Below are 17,507 nucleotides of genomic sequence, written 5' to 3'. Positions count from 1 at the left end.
CTGATACTCCCATCTTGAATTAAACAGAGAACGACCATTAACATTCAAGATTAAGGAAACTTTTAAGAGTATTTTATTTGAATATAACACCAGAATGCTTTGCATTGAATATTAACGTTAAATGACACAAAGCTCGTCCGGCGAGACGGAGCCCAGGAGCTGCCGCGCGAAGAAGCGCCGAGGCCGGGCACCAGGCGCCCGCGGCGCGGCCCCTCCTCCCTCCGGCAGCCAGAACGGCCCCTCGCCTCTAACGCTGCAAAAGAAAGCGGCAAGTGACGTGGGGGACGCACAGCGCCGAAAAGACGCGATTTCGGAGGGAAACGCCGCCGAAGAGGAGGGGGGGACGCCGCCCGCTCCCGCCGTGGCCATTTCCCCCGGCGGCGCGGCCGCCGCGCGCCCCGCCAGGCCGCGTTCCCTCCGGCGGGGAAAATGGCGGCGGCCGAGAGTGGGGGGGGGAAAGGAGGCGGGAAGGGGAGGGGGCGCTGCCGCCTTCCGTCAGCTCCGCTCGGCGCCGTCCCTGCGCTTTCCTCCGCCCCGCCGGCCTCCGCGGCAGCGGCGTGCGGGCGGAGGGGCCCCGCCGGCGGGGAGGAGGGTCCTTGGGGGGAGGGGGGGCGTTCCGCCATCTTCCCTCCTCCTCCCGCCGCGGGCTGCAGGCTCAGTCCTGTCCCCTCCCCCCCGACCTGCTCCGAGCCCGGGCCAGAGGTAGGTTCCCGCCTCGTAGCGGCTCTTCGCTGCGGGGCCCCTCGCTGGAGCAGGCGGCGGCGGCCCGGGGCCTCCCCGCGGCGGGGAGCGGCGGTCGGGGCGGCCCGGGGCCCGGCCGGCGCTGCCCTCCCCTTCGTGCCTCCGCGGCCCGGGCACTGCCTGGCCTTCCCTCCCCTCCGGAGTTAAAAACAGCACAGGCACGGGGGCTTTATTTATTTATTTATATATATATTTCCCCCCTCCCCATGTAGAAGATTGGGGGGGGGGAGGCTGGTTTGGGGGGGTTTTGTTTGTTTTTTTAACGGGGTGACAGCCCTTCTGGTCAGGTGCAGAGGTCTCCTCAGGTAGGAGGTGGTCCGCGGCGGTTCGTGCCGGCGGTCGCGGGGACGAAGGTCTGCGCCCGCCGCCCCCGCTGTGCCCCCCCCCCCTCGCCCGTCCCCCTGCAGCTGGTCTGCGGCACGGCTGGGTCTCGGGTGGGGTCTTGGCGGGCGGGAGCAGCGTGGGTGTTTTGGCAGGTGGGCGCACGCGGGGAGCAGGGGCATCGGGGCTGCTGGCAGGCAGTTTGCAACCGCTATTTGGTGTCGCGGGGAAAGACCCCCCGGTAAGTATTTTTAAGCCGTATGTGCTGCAGCGGCTTAAATGACGGAGGTTTCTACGCAGGTGATCTGCTTGAAATAAAACCAAACCGCACTTAACTCACCATCGGTGCCTGTGAAGAAGGATGATGTTCATTTAGACAAAAATTCCTGCCCTCCGGGGATTTCCGCCTGGTTTTGAGCACAGTTTGCTTTGTTGCCCTTTATGCAAAACCCCCCAATTTTGGTTGCACAGAGGGGATATTGCAGGAAGAACGTTGAACGACTTTACAGCGTTAAAGCCCTTTCTGTCACCTAAGTGACAGTATCCCAGTTGCTTAGCTCCCCACTGGTGCTGACAGACTGTTGTGGCTCCGGCTGTTTGGGTAACCAGGCGAGCTGTCGAAGTGAGGCCAGGCCTGTGTGTTAGGAATGCGCGTCGAAGCCAGGTCCTGTAAACACGTACCGATGTGTGGAGCCTCGTTGCTAGGACTTTGCGCAGGAAGAGCGAGACGTGCCCACGCGCCCCCTTGAAGTCCTGACGTGCTACCTGACTGCTTGGGAGCCGGGAGGGTCACTGACAGCACCGTTTCCATGTTTATTGAGCTCAAGTCCCAGACTTTTCATTTTATAAATAAATTCACTTCTGTTTATGGTACCTTTTTGGGTGCTGGGGTGTAGCCAAGTGGAACTACGTTGCTTTTGTGCATCAATTTTTGTGTCTCGCACCAAGATGCCTATTGTTTATACAGAAACCGTAATATGAATTCTTTGTTAACATGCCGTTAGCAATGTAAACCAACAAACAAGAATGCAAACTAGAACTTGAAACACAAATAGCCCTTTTTAGAGAAGGGAGGAAGTCACAGCCGCCAGAAAGCTGTTTTTAATGGGAAAATGTTGCACCTTTGGGTTTTATGTTTCCTTTAAAACTCAGCTTCCTTTACATACATATAAAACTTCTACAGCATGTAACTTCTTAGTTACTTAGTTTCATATGTATGCAGTCCTTTAAACGGTGTTTCTTTTTATAAACAAGGTTTGGCTGGATTGTGAATTTTTTAAGTTATATTTGAGAATTATTTTTGCTCGGGCGTGTCCCTGTTACATTTTCAAATTCTTGAGCCAACTGCAACAAATTCCACTCTCCAGTGTCAACACGGAGAGAGTGTTGTTTTCTTTATGACTGACTGGTGCCTTTGCCTTCACTTAAAAGACATTGAATGGCTTGGAATGGTATGACCAAAAAACCTCTGTTTTCAATTCCAGTTTGGAATTTTTACAAGTCAAAAAAAAAAAACAGAGGTGTATATGGATAGTAGTTCAAGAGTGTGTAGAGTCCTGCTTTTCATTGTGGAGTATAGTGACTTAGTAGACCCGACAAGCAAATTTCCAAGCATGATAATGCATATGAATGGCGGCTAATATCTCTTATTTGCACTGTTTCTAACTTAATCCCATGATGACCAGTATTTACCTGGAGCCAAGTGATTGAGGTCTGTTTAAATGTAAGGAGAAAATTGTGCTTTAAAGCACCTAAAAGCATTCAGTATTATAGAAAGACAGGATCACAGTAGTTTGGAAAGTCTGTGGCAGTTACGTGTTTCATTCTTACTATAGCAGCAGTGATGGCTAGTAGGAATTTGTCAGGTTATTCATGTCCATTAGAAGGAACACAGCTTCAATACTTGCACATCTTTTGATGCATACCAACATCTCCTTTTTTATTATTAATGAAGAGCTTTCACATTACATTTATTGTGCTGTTTTTTCACCCTATGTCTTAGCTTGAGTATTTGCGCCTGTCATCCATAGGTTCTTGCTTTTGTGACTAGAAGCATAAGGTTATTTTTGACTATTTTAATTACCTTCTTACAATCATTATTTCTACGTTGCCTGATCCTCTGAGTGGGTATTATATCTGATCTCTATTTGACACTGCTGATTGTAAAGGTTTACAGATGTCTCTTTTCTTTTTTTTTTTTTTTTTCAGTTTTCTCCACTGACGTATAGAACAGAATATATGCTGATTGTGCTACAACTTGCAAGTATTGCTTTTTTATTTTATATTTAAATTACATGCTTTAGGAGACAGAAGCTGAACTGTTTATTTTATGTCTTGCGTGGTACAGTAAGATCCTGTTCTGTGACTAGGCTGTGTAGGGAGGATGATAAAAATGCTGATGTACAAAAACAATTTTTAAGGCTTCTACTAACTTTTTACAGTTAATGTATTTCATAAGGCTTTGATTTTTGCAGGGACATGAGTGTGACTGTAGCCTTGCATTTATGTGGATATTCCCTGAAATTAGTGACTGTTCTTCTACTCAGCTACTTGTATATGGAGATCCTTAACAGGATTAATTGGAATTGGAGGTCCTTAGCAAGAAGTGATTGCAATCAGGCTGGATGAAAAGCATTTCTGTTTTAGGAAGGTTTTGTTGTGTAGAAATGAGTTGATTTTATCATCTCCCAAGAATAGTTTGTGTGTTTTATTTGTTGCACAAAGCTTTAGATCATTAATACATTCTTTATTTTTAAATATATTGTCTTTTTCCATTTTAGGTGTTTGCTTAGTAGTTGTATTCTAGGAAAGTCTATAGATGCTTTAGGATAATGTCTACTAACACTAACAGGTCAGAATTCCACTATGACTCGGTAAATGAAAATAGGACAGAAGAATTTACTGGTTAAGTTTTGAATGCTAGATCTAGTAATGCTGCCTTCTTTTTCTTCCTGTTCTCTTACAGGAAAAATGATATTCATCCAGCATTCCTGAGTAATAAGAATGGGTCCAGATGTACCCCTGCTGAATGATTACAAACAGGAGTTCTTCTTGAAGCGCTTTCCGCAGACTGTGCTGGGAGGTCCCCGCTTTAAATTAGGCTATTGTGCCCCTCCTTACATATATGTGAATCAGATTATTCTTTTCTTGACACCATGGGTTTTGGGAGGAGTAGGAACACTTTTGTACCAATTGGACATTATGAAAGACTATTTTACTGCAGCACTTTCAGGAGGACTGATGTTTGTTACTGCGCTTATTCTCCAAATGACAAATCTGTATGCAAAACAGAAGACAGTGACAGTAGAAAGAATGCAAATTCAGAATACCCTAACAGATGAAGATGAGTTTGAATTTTCCAGCTGTGTAGGTTCAGAGACAGTAAAATTTATTATTCCTGGCAAGAAGTATATAACCAACACTGTGTTTCATTCTCTTCTGGCAGGGGTATTGTGTGGGCTGGGAACTTGGTATTTGCTGCCAAACCGATTAACTTTGCTCTATAGTAATATTGGAGGAACTGTTATCGTTTTTGTATTTGGATGGGTGACTATATGTATAGGAGAGTATTCATTAATTATAAATACAGCTACTGAAACGGCTACTTTCCAAGCACTGGATACTTACGAAATTACTGCTCTGATGAGACCTTTCTATATTTTTGTCTTTATTGCAGTGGATCTTGCACACAGGTAAACTTAATACAGCATTTAGCTAATGAAAATAATGGTTGTTATATATTTTTTGGTATAAAGATGAAATGATTTTTCAGAGGAAAACTTACTTTGAAATTCTAATCAGCTGTAGAGCTCCAAAAGAAGCCTAGAAGAGTATGCAGTAGAAACTGATGCTCTATTTTGTACATAAAAAGTTCTTTAAGTTTTATAGCATTCTACATAAGTTAGGAAGATCCTCAGCAGTTCTAAGTTACGTACGGTTAAAATTATTTTCTGCAATGTTGATTTCAGTATTATTCTACAAGAGCATTTGCATTAACATCCTTTTTGAAGGTATGTTCTCAAAAAACGTGTTCCCGATCTGGAACCATAGATCTAAACACTGCAGACTTCAGGAGCACTGGTTCTAAATCCAGATTTCGTCCTTGAATATTTTCTAATTTAATCTCTCTAGAAAGCGTAAATTACAGGCAAAAAAACCCCCTCATGGAACTTGGATTTAGTGAGTGGATAAGCAAATATGAACCTTGCTATATCTCTTTGTTGTATGGATTTTGAACTTGGATTTTTAAATGTAAGATGTAATACACTAGAACTATATCAGTTTACAAGTGGGAGATTGTTTTATCGTTCCATTTTTCAGATGAACGTTTTGGCCAAAGCATTCACAGAATCTGTTAAAGCACAATGGGTTTGGCTTAACTTCATGTGTTCTTTCTCCTTGTCAGGTGATACTTATGTCACTTTTACATGTACATATTTTATGGTTGGGGTACTTCAAATGCATTTTAAAAAGCATGTTTGATTTTGCTAGTTTTGCACTTGGAGATGTCTTTACCCCAGTTGCCCCTTCAATTATGAAATGAGAATTATACACAGGATCTTGGACCCCAAATTCTTCTACTTACTTCATGAGGAGAAACTTCAGACATTCTTTAAATTCCTAACAAAATTCTTTTGAGGATTACTTATTTAGTAAGAAGTAAAGAGAACCCAAATATCTTAGTAGTCCATCTTTTAAGTTAATTATCTTGTCTGTAAATAGTGTATGGCTTGCAATTTATGCAGACTTGTAATACTGATCTTTGTATTTTTACAGAAAGATACAAATACTTTTGTGCACAAAGTTACATTTTTATATCCCTAAAGAGAGTTTATGTCCTGATATACAGGCAACATGCCAGTTCAGTGTTAATTCTTATAACTTGTGTTTTGGGCTTACATAAATGTTGTGTTCTTGTAATTTTAAAATAACACCTTAGCACTCTTGTTAATTGGATGAGGTCTTAGAGCCTCTGGACCCTTTTTTCCCCCAAGTGTTTCTTGAGTGTATTATCACAATAGTATCAAAATAATTAGGGTGCTTAATTCACTTGGCTCATCTAGGTAATTTGAAGGCTTTGAATCTTTTGAATGAAAAATCAGCCTGTGTTCTGATGTTCTAATTATTGTATTACTGCCCCAAGCAGAAACTTAAAAACTTTTGTCCTTATTTTTTCTTTAAAGAAATATCCATTGAGTTTACGTAATGTTTATACTTCTGGATTTGCTGTATTAGTTAAACAAAAACTGTTTCCATGTGTCAGCTGTCTTTTCCTTCACAGAAGTCAAATACATTTCTTGTTTTATCTAGGTTTGCTGTCAACACACCTGTTCTAGAACAGACGAACCAGATTTTGCACATCATATTTCTTTTTCTGCCAGTCTTATGGGCAATGGGAATTCTGCCCCCGCTTGATGCACTTTTTCTATGGGGAATGGAACAACTGTTGGAGTTTGGACTAGGAGGTTCACCTCTGTCAAGTAACACAAAGTAAATTTTGTTTATATAATGATGAAATGTATCAGTATCATTTATAACCTTTTTCTTTTCAAGCAAATCTTTTTTATTTTCTCCTTCACAGGTTATTAGTAATGTTTCTCATTTCTGCTGGAACAGCAATAGCATCGTATTTCATTCCCAGCACTCTCGGTGTGATCCTCTTCATGACTGGATGTGGGTTCATACTGAGTCTTAACCTAAGTGAGATTGGTTTTGCCTTCAAACACACCATGATCAGCCACTTAGCCTCCAGCAAGTCTAAAAATATGCACAGAGGTCTTAGAATACAGTTTGGGTGGAGGGAATTTATTTTTTATTTGACCGTACTGACATTCGCTCTCATAGAAGCTAGCCTGCTGCATCAATTTGCTGGTTTTTCATCTTTTTCCAAAGCCAGTCCTCAGGCTGTAGCAAGTTACATTCTGATGATATTACTCATACTTATGTGGCTTCTTAGAGAGATTCAGAGAGTGTACTTGTTTGGAATCTTCCGAAACCCCTTTTATCCAAAGGATATCAGGACTGTGACTGTGTTCATGGAGAAGCAAAGAAGGCTAATGAAAGTTGGTGTTGTCAGGAGGATTTTACTAACACTAGGTAGGAATACCCACTATCTGTTGTTTGTTAGATGATGATTATAGGAAGATTGAAACAAACTAGAATTACTCTGTGTGCAAGGTTCTATGAATGAACTAAGAAAAAGTAAATAGGTAGAAATATTTATTGATGTTCTGCTGAATTGCATTGAGGTCAAAATTACTGGCTCGGAATATTTGAAAGTGATTAGCGATATATTTATTTTTTAGAGGTCAACCTAAAAAGTTGAGCTTTTTAAAAGTCCGGCTGAGAAACCAAGGCCTTTACAAGGATTTTCGTTATAACATCAATATTCACTTTTGAGAAATCACTGTTGTAGATTTTGAAAAAGATAGTAACAAAAGTGAGTTGAGAGTCTTCAAGCTGACTAAATACTAGGTTCTTTCAACTTCCTAGTAAAGGGCACAGTCCCCTTTCTGGTAAAGTTAGTGACAAATTTGTTTACTGTGGGGGAACCAAAATTTGGTCTAAATTCATTTAATTTCATAAAGGTGTGGCAGTTTGGGGAAGTGAATTGATGAATGCTCTTCCTATATTTATTTTTACTTATTTGAGTATTTCCATTATCTTCAGGGAAACAAAAAAAAACCCAAAACAATTAAACATGGATATAAAAGTTTGTAATTTTGGGCCATTAGTGGAAATATGCTATTTAATATTCTGGAGGTGTAGTAGGAAGAGGAATTTGCAGTAATTACTTGATTGGAAGAGTTCTCTTTTTATGTTCAGATTTCCATTCTGCACTGCTTACCTCTGTAGACTTTAATTATTTTTTTGCAAAGAAATTGATGATTATTTTATTTCAATTACAGTGTCTCCATTTGCTATGATAGCGTTCTTGTCACTTGACCGCTCCCTACAAAATCTTCATTCTGTGTCTGTTTGCATTGGATTCACAAGAATATTTAGGATGGTAATTTGAATTTTAAATATGTTACTCAGCCTAAGACATTTTTTCTTCTACATGATTTAAGCATTAAAGTGGCTTGGAAGAAATACTCCAGGTCAAAAAAGCTAAGAAAAGATATAAACATTTTTAAATGTGTGTCTGACATATCTCTCTCTTAGGTCTGGCAGAATACAGAGAATGCTCTACTGGACATAGTGGTTGTGTCAATAACACAAATATTGGTGTTTAATCCGGACGTATGGTGGAACAGGAGCCTTGATACAGGAATCAGACTCTTGCTGGTAATTGTCATCATGTAGATTTAAGCAGATAGTAGTCCCTTAAATTCTTAGTTTCCTTTCCGTGCCTCAGTACAGAATCAGGGTCTGGGACCTAGTAAATCAAGACTAAAAAAACTATATACTCAGACATTGTCTCTAATATCAGTCACTGATAATCTCACTTCATTTCCTTAAAACTTGCCTAGATAGGCAGCTTTAGTAGTGCTGGGTGTGATAAGACACAGAATACAAATAAATGTATGCGTGTTTCATCTGTCTTGCAGGTCGGTATCCTACGGGATCGACTACTTCAGTTTGTCTCAAAACTGCAGTTTGCCATAGCCATTCTTCTGACATCGTGGACGGAGAAAAAACAGCGTCGGAAATCTACCGCCACCTTAATCACACTCAACATAGTTTTCTTCCCGATCCTGTTGACCTTCATTGCCATCTCTGCACTACTTTCTTCTCCTTTGTTGCCACTCTTCACGCTACCAGTGTTTTTGATAGGCTTTCCGAGGCCTATCCGAAGCTGGCCGGGACCTGCGGGCGCTACAGCGTGTGTTTGCTCTGATACGGTGTACTATCAGCAGATGGTTCCAAGCCTGGCTGTTGCTCTTCAGTCTGCGTTAGCAGCTGGTAGCCTAGGTAGGTACGCTAACAACACTGTGAAGGAATGTAGTTAACTATTTTAAGAAATGTCATTTTACTGGAGAATAAGAGAATCATAGCGTTGGATTTAAATTGAGTTTCACAACATAGGTTAAATGTAATATTCGGAGATCGTTCCCTGAGGAAAAAGTGATCACCTTTCACTGTGTTAGGTCTTGTAAGAAAATAATTCTGTATTTTTTTTCCTTTAAAAATAAGGAGAAACAAAATTATGATGAAACAGTGTTTATCTTTCTATACTGAACAAGACCAGATGGTTTGGATTCATCCCACTTAATTATAGGCAATAAATTGAGATGCCTTCGGAGCACAGGTATTCTGGCTGCTCTTGACAGTCAGTGAAGAGAAGGAAGGGGTGTCAAAACTGCTCTTTGGGAGTGTGTATGTATGTGTTTTTCTCTTCAGTGGTCCCATTCTTCAGGGACCAGCAGGTGATTTGGGTATGTTAATTAGGTAGGATGAATCTGGACTGATGTTTGTAGCTTAACCAGCAGTAAACAGTTGAGACCAGAACCAGTTGATGAGACTTCATGGCACATCTTGGGCAGGCAGTTAGTTTAGGGTTGTAGTAGCACGTTCTGGTCTTAAAACCTGTGGAAGGCATCATCATGGGTATTTCACAAAATTACATAAACAGAGGTGAACAAATACTGAGTCTTTTTCTCAGCTGGCGACACAGTAAATGCCAAAATTGCGAGATCATTTTCTTGAGAAACAGCCTTTGTGTAACCTAAATAGTCAAGACATCACTGCTCTTTGACAAGAGACAAATATTTACACAAGCCTTGTAGAAAATGGCTTACAACTATTTAAAGACAGTGGAAGTTAACCATAATCAGTCTTTTCTGAAGAAGAAATCCAAGCAGTTTACTAGGGAACATTTGTGCAGTTTTGGTACTGGCGGAGAGGTATTAAACACAGAAAACTTGGAAGCTTCTTTCCACTAAAGGAGAGAGAAACATCACTTTGCCTACTGCATCAGTCAAATATGTGTGTAGGGGTGTGTGTGTGTATGTATATGTGTGTATATTTATTTATTTATATGTTTTTCCCAGTTGCCATCTTGACCATGTGGCTGCATGTATGCCTCAAATTAAATGATTTAAAATATTAGTCTTGGGGAAGAAAATGGTCTTTTTAATGGAAAAACCTGTGAATAAATGTCTTCAAGCAAGAAGTAATTTTGTGTTCTCAGATGAGTTAAAGATGAAGAGGTAGTGCTTTGCGTGTCTCTGTTTTAATTTAAAACCATACTCTTTTTCTCTGTAAAGGTGTTTTAGTAACTTTGATAGTTAGAAGGAAAAAAATTAAAATCTTGTAAAATGTTAGCAAGAAAATGCACTTCATTAGCTCAATGAGATAGAAAAGGTTACTTAAAATTTAACTATAGCCTAATGGTTGGTTTCACTGATTTCATCTTAGTGTTTTAAAACTAAAATTCTCTGCACACTGGAGTGATCACTGGACATGAGTGAGAATAGGAGCACGTCATATACTGGCAGCAAATGTACCTTGCTGTGCTTAGGAGTAGCACTGTTGTACTGGAGGAGGTGACAGTAGGCAATAACTTAAAAGAATGACAGTAAAAACAGCAATTGCTAGGAAATTTGGCGCTGTTCTTTTTATGGAAATAACAAGAGGGAAACAATACCATGTTCCTCTGGGCATAAGAATGATCTAATTTTTACAGCTAGAGCCAGTCTGTGGGATTTTTTGAATACTAGTTCATTTGATGTGTGACCAGAAGTTGTTCAGGACTTAGTTTTCAAATTCCAGTTAATTTTGGGTCCCTCTATTTTTGGTGATGTCAAACTTAAGACCAGGTTGGTGGTTGTTTTGTTGGGGTTTTTTGTTTGCTTGTTTGTTTTCAGAGGTGCTTAAGAAAAACTGCAGATGATTTCTATTGTATCTGCTGTTGGTGTTCAGTGTCTATGATATTGATTCACAAATCTTTAAAGATGAGCACTCAGAAATGGGTGCTCATTAAAATGTAGGTCTTCATTTTTCTGATGATTTCTCTATTTATGTATCTGTAAAATGGGTGTGATATTACCTCGCTGGTAAGCCAGGACTTAAGCAGAACTTTGAAAATCATTTAAACTCTGGATTTTGCATCCTACAGAAATATTTTCTAATCGTTGTGAGATAGGGGCAAATTAATTTAGGAACTGGCTATGGAGGTACCAACTTCTCTTGAGTTATAGTCTTACTTCTCCTATAACAAATAAACTCTGTACTCCACAGTAAACAGGGCCATTAAGAAATCCACATGCTAGATGATTGTACAGTCATACGAATTTTAGATCTCCAAATACCATCAGTGGGAGCTGTGCATTTGGAAATGCAGCCAAAGAGGATCTTTAATTGTGGAAATCATATCCACAAAGGGAATTGAGGGTGGGGGTGCTTAACTCTAGCCCAGTTTGAATTTTGTAGGCCCGCAGTTGGGAGGGTGAGGGAGGAGGGGCAGTTTTCTACAGCTTTTCCAAAGACAGCATTATATTTTCAAGATCTAGCTTTGCAGCTAGTTTGTGTAAGATTCTAGGTACTAGTTAGCCAGTTTTAGTTGACTTTGACGTTGATTTAAAAAAAAAAAAAAATGTATGCAGATGAATTCCTCAGTTGGCATGTTAAAAAAGCTTTTATCAGTGTAATACCACACTATAACCAGACTATAAGCTTTTTTTTTTGCTCCTTGTCTAGGTCTCTCTCTACCCGGATCACATTACTTATGCCGTTTTCAGGACAGACTGATGTGGATATTGGTGCTAGAAAAGGGCTTCACTTACTGTGGTGTTAATATTAAGGTAACTGCATGCTGAGGACTGACTTATTACTTGATATTACTTAATCTTGCAACTGACATGCTTTTTCATACTGTTTTTAAAACATATAAACCACGCAGATGACTTATGAAATCTAAGAAGTCACAAAAAAGTCGAGATGATTAGAAGGTGTGAAATTATTTCTTATTGTCTAGCTTGTGACATCACATCTTTAATAAGCTGGCTAAACCAAATCTCTATGAAGCAAAGGGTTTTTTTGTTTGTTTTTAAGACGGAGTTATCGTATCTATGCCGAATACTGTAGTGAATGCTTTGGCAGTGATGCTGATCTCTAGTTAAATTTGTAGGTAACTCAGTTCTGGAAATACCAACAATGGAGCCTATATTCATTTGTTGAGAAAAATTTTGTTGCAAGAAAATAGAGCTTTGTGGCATGTAAGGATATGTACTGGTGAAGACTAAAACCAAATTGTTCTCATTTATGCTTTAGGGACTAGAATTGCAGGAAACATCCTGTCATGCTGCTGAAGCTCACAGAGTTGATGAGATTTTTGAAATGGCCTTTGAACATCAGGAGCACACAAAGATTGTCTCTCTTAATCACCATTTTGGAAACATTTTGACTCCTTGTACTGTTCTACCTGTGAGACTGTATTCAGATGCCAGAAGTGTGTTGTCTGGAATAATTGACTCTCATGAAAATTTAAAGCATCTGAAAGATGATTTCATTAAAGTGCTTGTATGGATGCTTGTTCAGTATTGCTATAAAAAATCAAAAAAGTGGGAAAACCTGGACAGTGCAGACAAGAACAAAAAAGGATCATTTCCAGAAAATCAGCATAGCAGTGCAGTAGAAAGATCCAGGCCTCTGAGGGATGAAGATAGCTTTAGTGTTGATACGATTGAGGACTGGACTGATGATAGTGACATTTTTGATCTTGAACCCAATGGCAGAGTGAAAGATAGAAAAGAAACCAGGCAGTTGGGAATTACACCAAAAACACATTTGTCTATTCCAGGGTCTGTAGAAACACAGAATCGAGATGTCCTACAAGAAATGTCACCAGAAGATAAATTATACAGGGCTGTTGTGCTTGGGCTTCCTGCTGTAGACAAAGGAAAACAGCGAGAAGTTTTACCTCTGGTTGAATTTAGTTGCTCCTACTCAGAGCTATTAAGCATCCCTGCAGAATGGAGAACAGCCCCGGTACCTATGTCCAAAGTCAATGAAATGAGGCAGAGATTTCCAGAAGAATGGTACCACTTCATTTTGAGTCAGCTGGACTTTTTTCATCTGAAAGAAAAGCCTTCCAACTTACTTGAAGACCTTATGAAAGATAAAGCTTTGAAAGATTTATACATCCGTGGTGTCTTGTCATGTTGTTTTGGTCTGTTTGGACTGGATAACACCGTGCCTGCCCCGAGCCACGTGTTCAGAGCGTACACCGGTGGTATTCCGTGGTCTGTTGGTCTGGATTGGCTAACCAGCAAACCAGAGCTATTCCAACTTGCATTAAAAGCATTCAGGTAAAAGAGTAAAATTTCCTGAGATTATAAAAATGATATCTAGAGTCCTGTGCTTTGAAAGTAAATATCACTTCACGAAGTGTAGTTCATTTTTAAAAGCATGCAATTTAAAGATATTTGTAGCTTCTTGCTGCATAAATAATATTGCTTGTAGCCTCAGGTAGTGAAAGTCATGATATGGAGGAGACCCTTTCCTCCTTCCCTTCTCCACTGGAAATCCACTGTGTTAAGTAGGGAAAAATGACCCATTGATCATTATCCAAATAATGTAAGAAAATTGTGATGGAATTATGTTTTGCACTTTCCATTATCAGGCACTGGTACTAGTGTTTGAGGTGAATGAAAGGTGTTTAAGCAAATGTGTTTTTACATCACCTGTCGGTGAGCTAAAGCATGCTCGTACTAACTTCTAGTGACTCAGCTGACAAGGAGTAACTTAAAAATTTAATTTACTACTGCTTGATAACATTTGATGGTGTATTCCTGCCTTTTGTAACTCAAAGAGGGTTTCTTTCTTGTATCTTCTGCAGCAGTACTTACAGTATGGCTCTCTCTACCTTTCAGATACACTTTCAAACTTATGGTTGACAAAGCAAGTCTGGGTCCAGTTGAGAACTTCAAAGAGCTAGTTAACTATCTGGAAGAATATGAAAATGATTGGTACATTGGACTAGTGTCAGATCATGAGTGGCAGCAAGCAGTTCTTCAGGAAAAGCCGTACCTTTTTTCTTTGGGGCACGATCCAAACATGGTAAGGAAAGAAATGGCTAGTAAGCAAGATCAAAGTTTGTTTTTCTTTTCCACTGCTTGTATTTTATTTTATTGTCTCCCAAAACTTGAAGATTGTGCAGCCAAAGGTTATGTTTGTACTAGACAGGAGCTCACATCACTGTTGCTGAAAATCATAAGGCATCTGTTTCAGATGCGGCAATATTTGCTGATTGTTTTTCGATGCAAGTATTGAACCAAGAAGACTTGTTGATACGCTTTGCTGTTCGTAAATATATGCAACAGCACAGACTGGTGGCGTCTGCTCAGTGCATGTGGTACTAATTCAGGGCTGCACGTTCAATCTTTAGACTGTAGTCAGCTTCATTTATTGCTGCTGAGTATTAATAGGGTCATTTTTCTTAGTATGTTGAGTCCCAAAGCCTCACTTAGTGCTTTGTAACCAAAATGCTTGTGTATCTTTTTGGAGACTGTACTGAACATTTTGATCTCTTTGTTTCTGAAGGGAATTTATACTGGGCGAGTGCTCACTCTTCAGGAATTGTTAGTACAAGTGGGAAAACTTAATGACGAAGCTGTCCGAGGTCAGTGGGCAAATCTGTCCTGGGAGCTGCTGTATGCTACCAATGATGATGAAGAACGCTACAGTATCCAGGCACACCCCGTTCTTCTCCGAAACCTTACTGTGCAAGCTGCAGACCCGCCTCTCGGCTACCCTGTTTACTCATCTGAACTTCTGCATGTGCCTTTGTTCTAGACTGTTTGTAGCTTTTTTTTTTTTCTTTTTTGTATTTTTCATTTGCATGGTGGGAAGCAAATGCTCATGCTACGTTTGTACACTACGAATAAGATTTGACTCTCAAAATGGCGTTGGATGGCAGCGCCAAACCAGCGTAAATAATTTGCACAGAAATGGTGCTAGCCAGAACCTTCAGCAGGCAGGAAGCTTTGAACTCTGTTTTCTTGGTGCTGGACCGTTTGAGACACCATTCCCTGTGTGGCTGACAAACCAAGAGATGCCGAAACTCTCTTCTCCAGTTCAGAGAAGAGCAGCATAATTCTGATCATTAACTATTTTTGATGCATTCTGATTTTTGTTTTAATAGTTGGACAGGTGACTTGCACTGATAGTCAGGTTACAGCTCACTATAGTACTGTCAACCACAAGAGTTGGTAACCAAAGTGTACCTATGACTATTTATATGAAATTTTTTATTCTAGACATTTTATATTGTATTGAGCTCAGTTTTAGCATTTGTTATAATATATGGCTTTAGATAATCTTCCTTAGTTGTAGTAAATTATCAGCTATGCTTTATCAAAGAAACTGTTAAAGGAGGATTTTTACCAAGTATTTGTTTTGGGGGCAAAAAGAGTTTATATAAAACAGTGTGCATTCTGACACATTAATAATCTGTGTTGACCTACTGGTGAAAGTGAATATGTGTAATTAAGGGGGAGAGGGAATTTAACTGGATTAATTTTAGTTCTTCCTTCCAAAATCCACCTATGTATATAATGTCATTGTTTGTACCCTGTGCTCACATCACTCAGCAGTCTTCCACAATCACAGTGATAGCTTGATGATTAAAAAAAAACAAACAACAACAAAAAAAACCCCGGCTCTTTTTGCCCAATTTTTTTTTTTTAACCTTAGAGGTTAGAATAGAATTTGGCAATATTACAGATCTCTTTAGGTCATCTCTCCAGTGACTTGTTTATCCTATTCTCATAGCATGCTGTATTACCACCAGTCATTAGCACATCTGTAGGTTTTTCTCTGTAGATTAGTAGTTACAGTGTAGTTATTGCTGGCATATGTTGAGCAGGGTGCAAATAATTGTCTTTTTTTTCCCCTGTAGAATCAATTTAAATCAGATCTGCTCCATACTGAATTAGTACTGCTCATGTGTCTTCAGCAGGAACACCCAGTGTTGTGTAATTTGGAGGATGTTTATTACTTTTATTACTCATCTTTAAAATTTGTCACATGACCATGTACTACATACTTGGCTAATAACTGTTTCTTTTGATCAGTGACCATAAATGTTTTTAAAGAAATATGCAAACCTTGTAATAGTATTCAGAAGTGGTAAGGAAACACCTCTCAAAACCCATGGTAGGACCCTCTAGCATCCACAGTACAAAATACACACAGAACGTTAATGGAAGCAGCTTTTAGGAAGTGATTATTTGGTGTGCAAAGAAAGTAAACAAGGAAGTGCTGATAACCTAAAAATACCTTGCTTGGCTGTGAACTGTATGTGGAAATACAGAATCATGGAAACGGGGGTTTTTAGAGAGCAGCTAGTTCAGCACCCTGTCAAAAGGCAGAATCTGTTCCAGCTAAACTATTCCTGGCAATTATTTAATCTTATTTAAAACTTTCAATATGGGAGCTCTTTGAAAAGAAAATTTTCAATACATGAGCTGCTTGGGTAGTTCAGTTCTTTGCTGTTCTTGCAGTTGGAAAGTTTGGGGGTTTTGTTTTGGTGGGGTTTTTTTCCTCTCCCCCCCAATCTAATTTAAACCTCCCTGCCCCAGTGTAAGCCTCTTACTACTTTTCTTCTGTATGGACACAGAGAAAATTTAATCCCCCCCACCTTTTTTTTCTTCAAAACAGCAGGTTTTTTATTCGAAGATGGTTATTTCTGCCCTCGTTCTTTGTCTGCAGTAAACTGAATCAACTAGTTCTTTGAGAAAAGACTGAAAAGAGCCGTGATTATTTGCTGTTGTTTCCTTTGGTTCTCTCCATCCACCTTTCTTGAAAACTGTTGCTGGTAACAAGAGAGCACAGATCTTATTGGCACCAGATGGAACAGCAGAATTGGTTATGTGCCGAATCCATGTTGGTGCATGAGAATGGAGCATTAGAAAGTTCCTAATGCATTGCAAAATCCAGTCCCCCACTAGTGCAGGTAGCATGTCCTATAGCCCCGTGTTTAGTCATCTGTTGAGCTAGTTCACGTGTTCCAGTATGTTTGAGGGTTTTGCAGTAGTATGACCCCACTTCGTGTTCAGCTTGTGAACTTCTGTAGTCCTGTTCAGATTCTTTTTTGACAGAATGACTAGTTAACAGCCTTTTGTTCCATATGGCGAATTTATGCCTCTGATCACCTGTAAGTGCATTCTTTTGCATGCGTGCTTTTTGAACTGTCCCCTGTTTATTTCGGAGCGTTTCCTCAATTTGTCAGGAATTTAGAGCACCTTCAAGCCTGATCTTGTCTGCAGCTCGCTCTCATAAGTATTACGTATGCAATTATACAGAATACTGATGAAATACTAGTATCTCGTACTGAGCTTACGACAGGCCACCACACCATTTTCCTGTGTAACCAGTAAGAAGTGCTCTCAATTTTCTAAACAGTTGTGCACTAACTTTAGTGTCATTCTTATCAATGCCTACTTTTTTTACGGCTTGTGATGTTCATTACATACAGGTGAGCGTAGGACACCTTCACTATG

General features: G+C 40.0%; 1 protein-coding gene across 2 annotated transcripts; it reads left to right on the top strand.

Annotated features, from left to right (window-relative positions):
* The first annotated feature begins 468 nt into the window (after positions 1-468).
* Positions 469-16,433, top strand: PCNX4 (pecanex 4). 2 transcript variants are annotated; one of them, XM_067295098.1, is made up of 12 exons: positions 469-702; positions 3,271-3,325; positions 4,028-4,754; positions 6,373-6,552; positions 6,644-7,158; positions 7,971-8,071; positions 8,227-8,349; positions 8,613-8,976; positions 11,704-11,807; positions 12,277-13,313; positions 13,878-14,064; positions 14,548-16,433. In XM_067295098.1, exons 3-12 carry the CDS (start codon positions 4,066-4,068, stop codon positions 14,797-14,799), a joined length of 3,552 nt encoding a protein of 1,183 aa, XP_067151199.1. In that variant the 5' UTR covers positions 469-702; positions 3,271-3,325; positions 4,028-4,065; the 3' UTR covers positions 14,800-16,433. The 2 variants fall into 2 exon arrangements, with proteins under 2 accessions (XP_067151199.1, XP_067151200.1); XM_067295099.1 differs by lacking the exon at positions 469-702 and adding an exon at positions 1,252-1,303.
* The last annotated feature ends 1,074 nt before the right edge of the window (positions 16,434-17,507 follow it).

Source organism: Apteryx mantelli, chromosome 4 (assembly GCF_036417845.1).
Source record: "Apteryx mantelli isolate bAptMan1 chromosome 4, bAptMan1.hap1, whole genome shotgun sequence".
NCBI lineage: Eukaryota > Metazoa > Chordata > Aves > Apterygiformes > Apterygidae > Apteryx > Apteryx mantelli.
The sequence above is the reverse complement of the archived record's forward strand: the minus strand, read 5'-3'. Positions and strand labels throughout refer to the sequence as shown.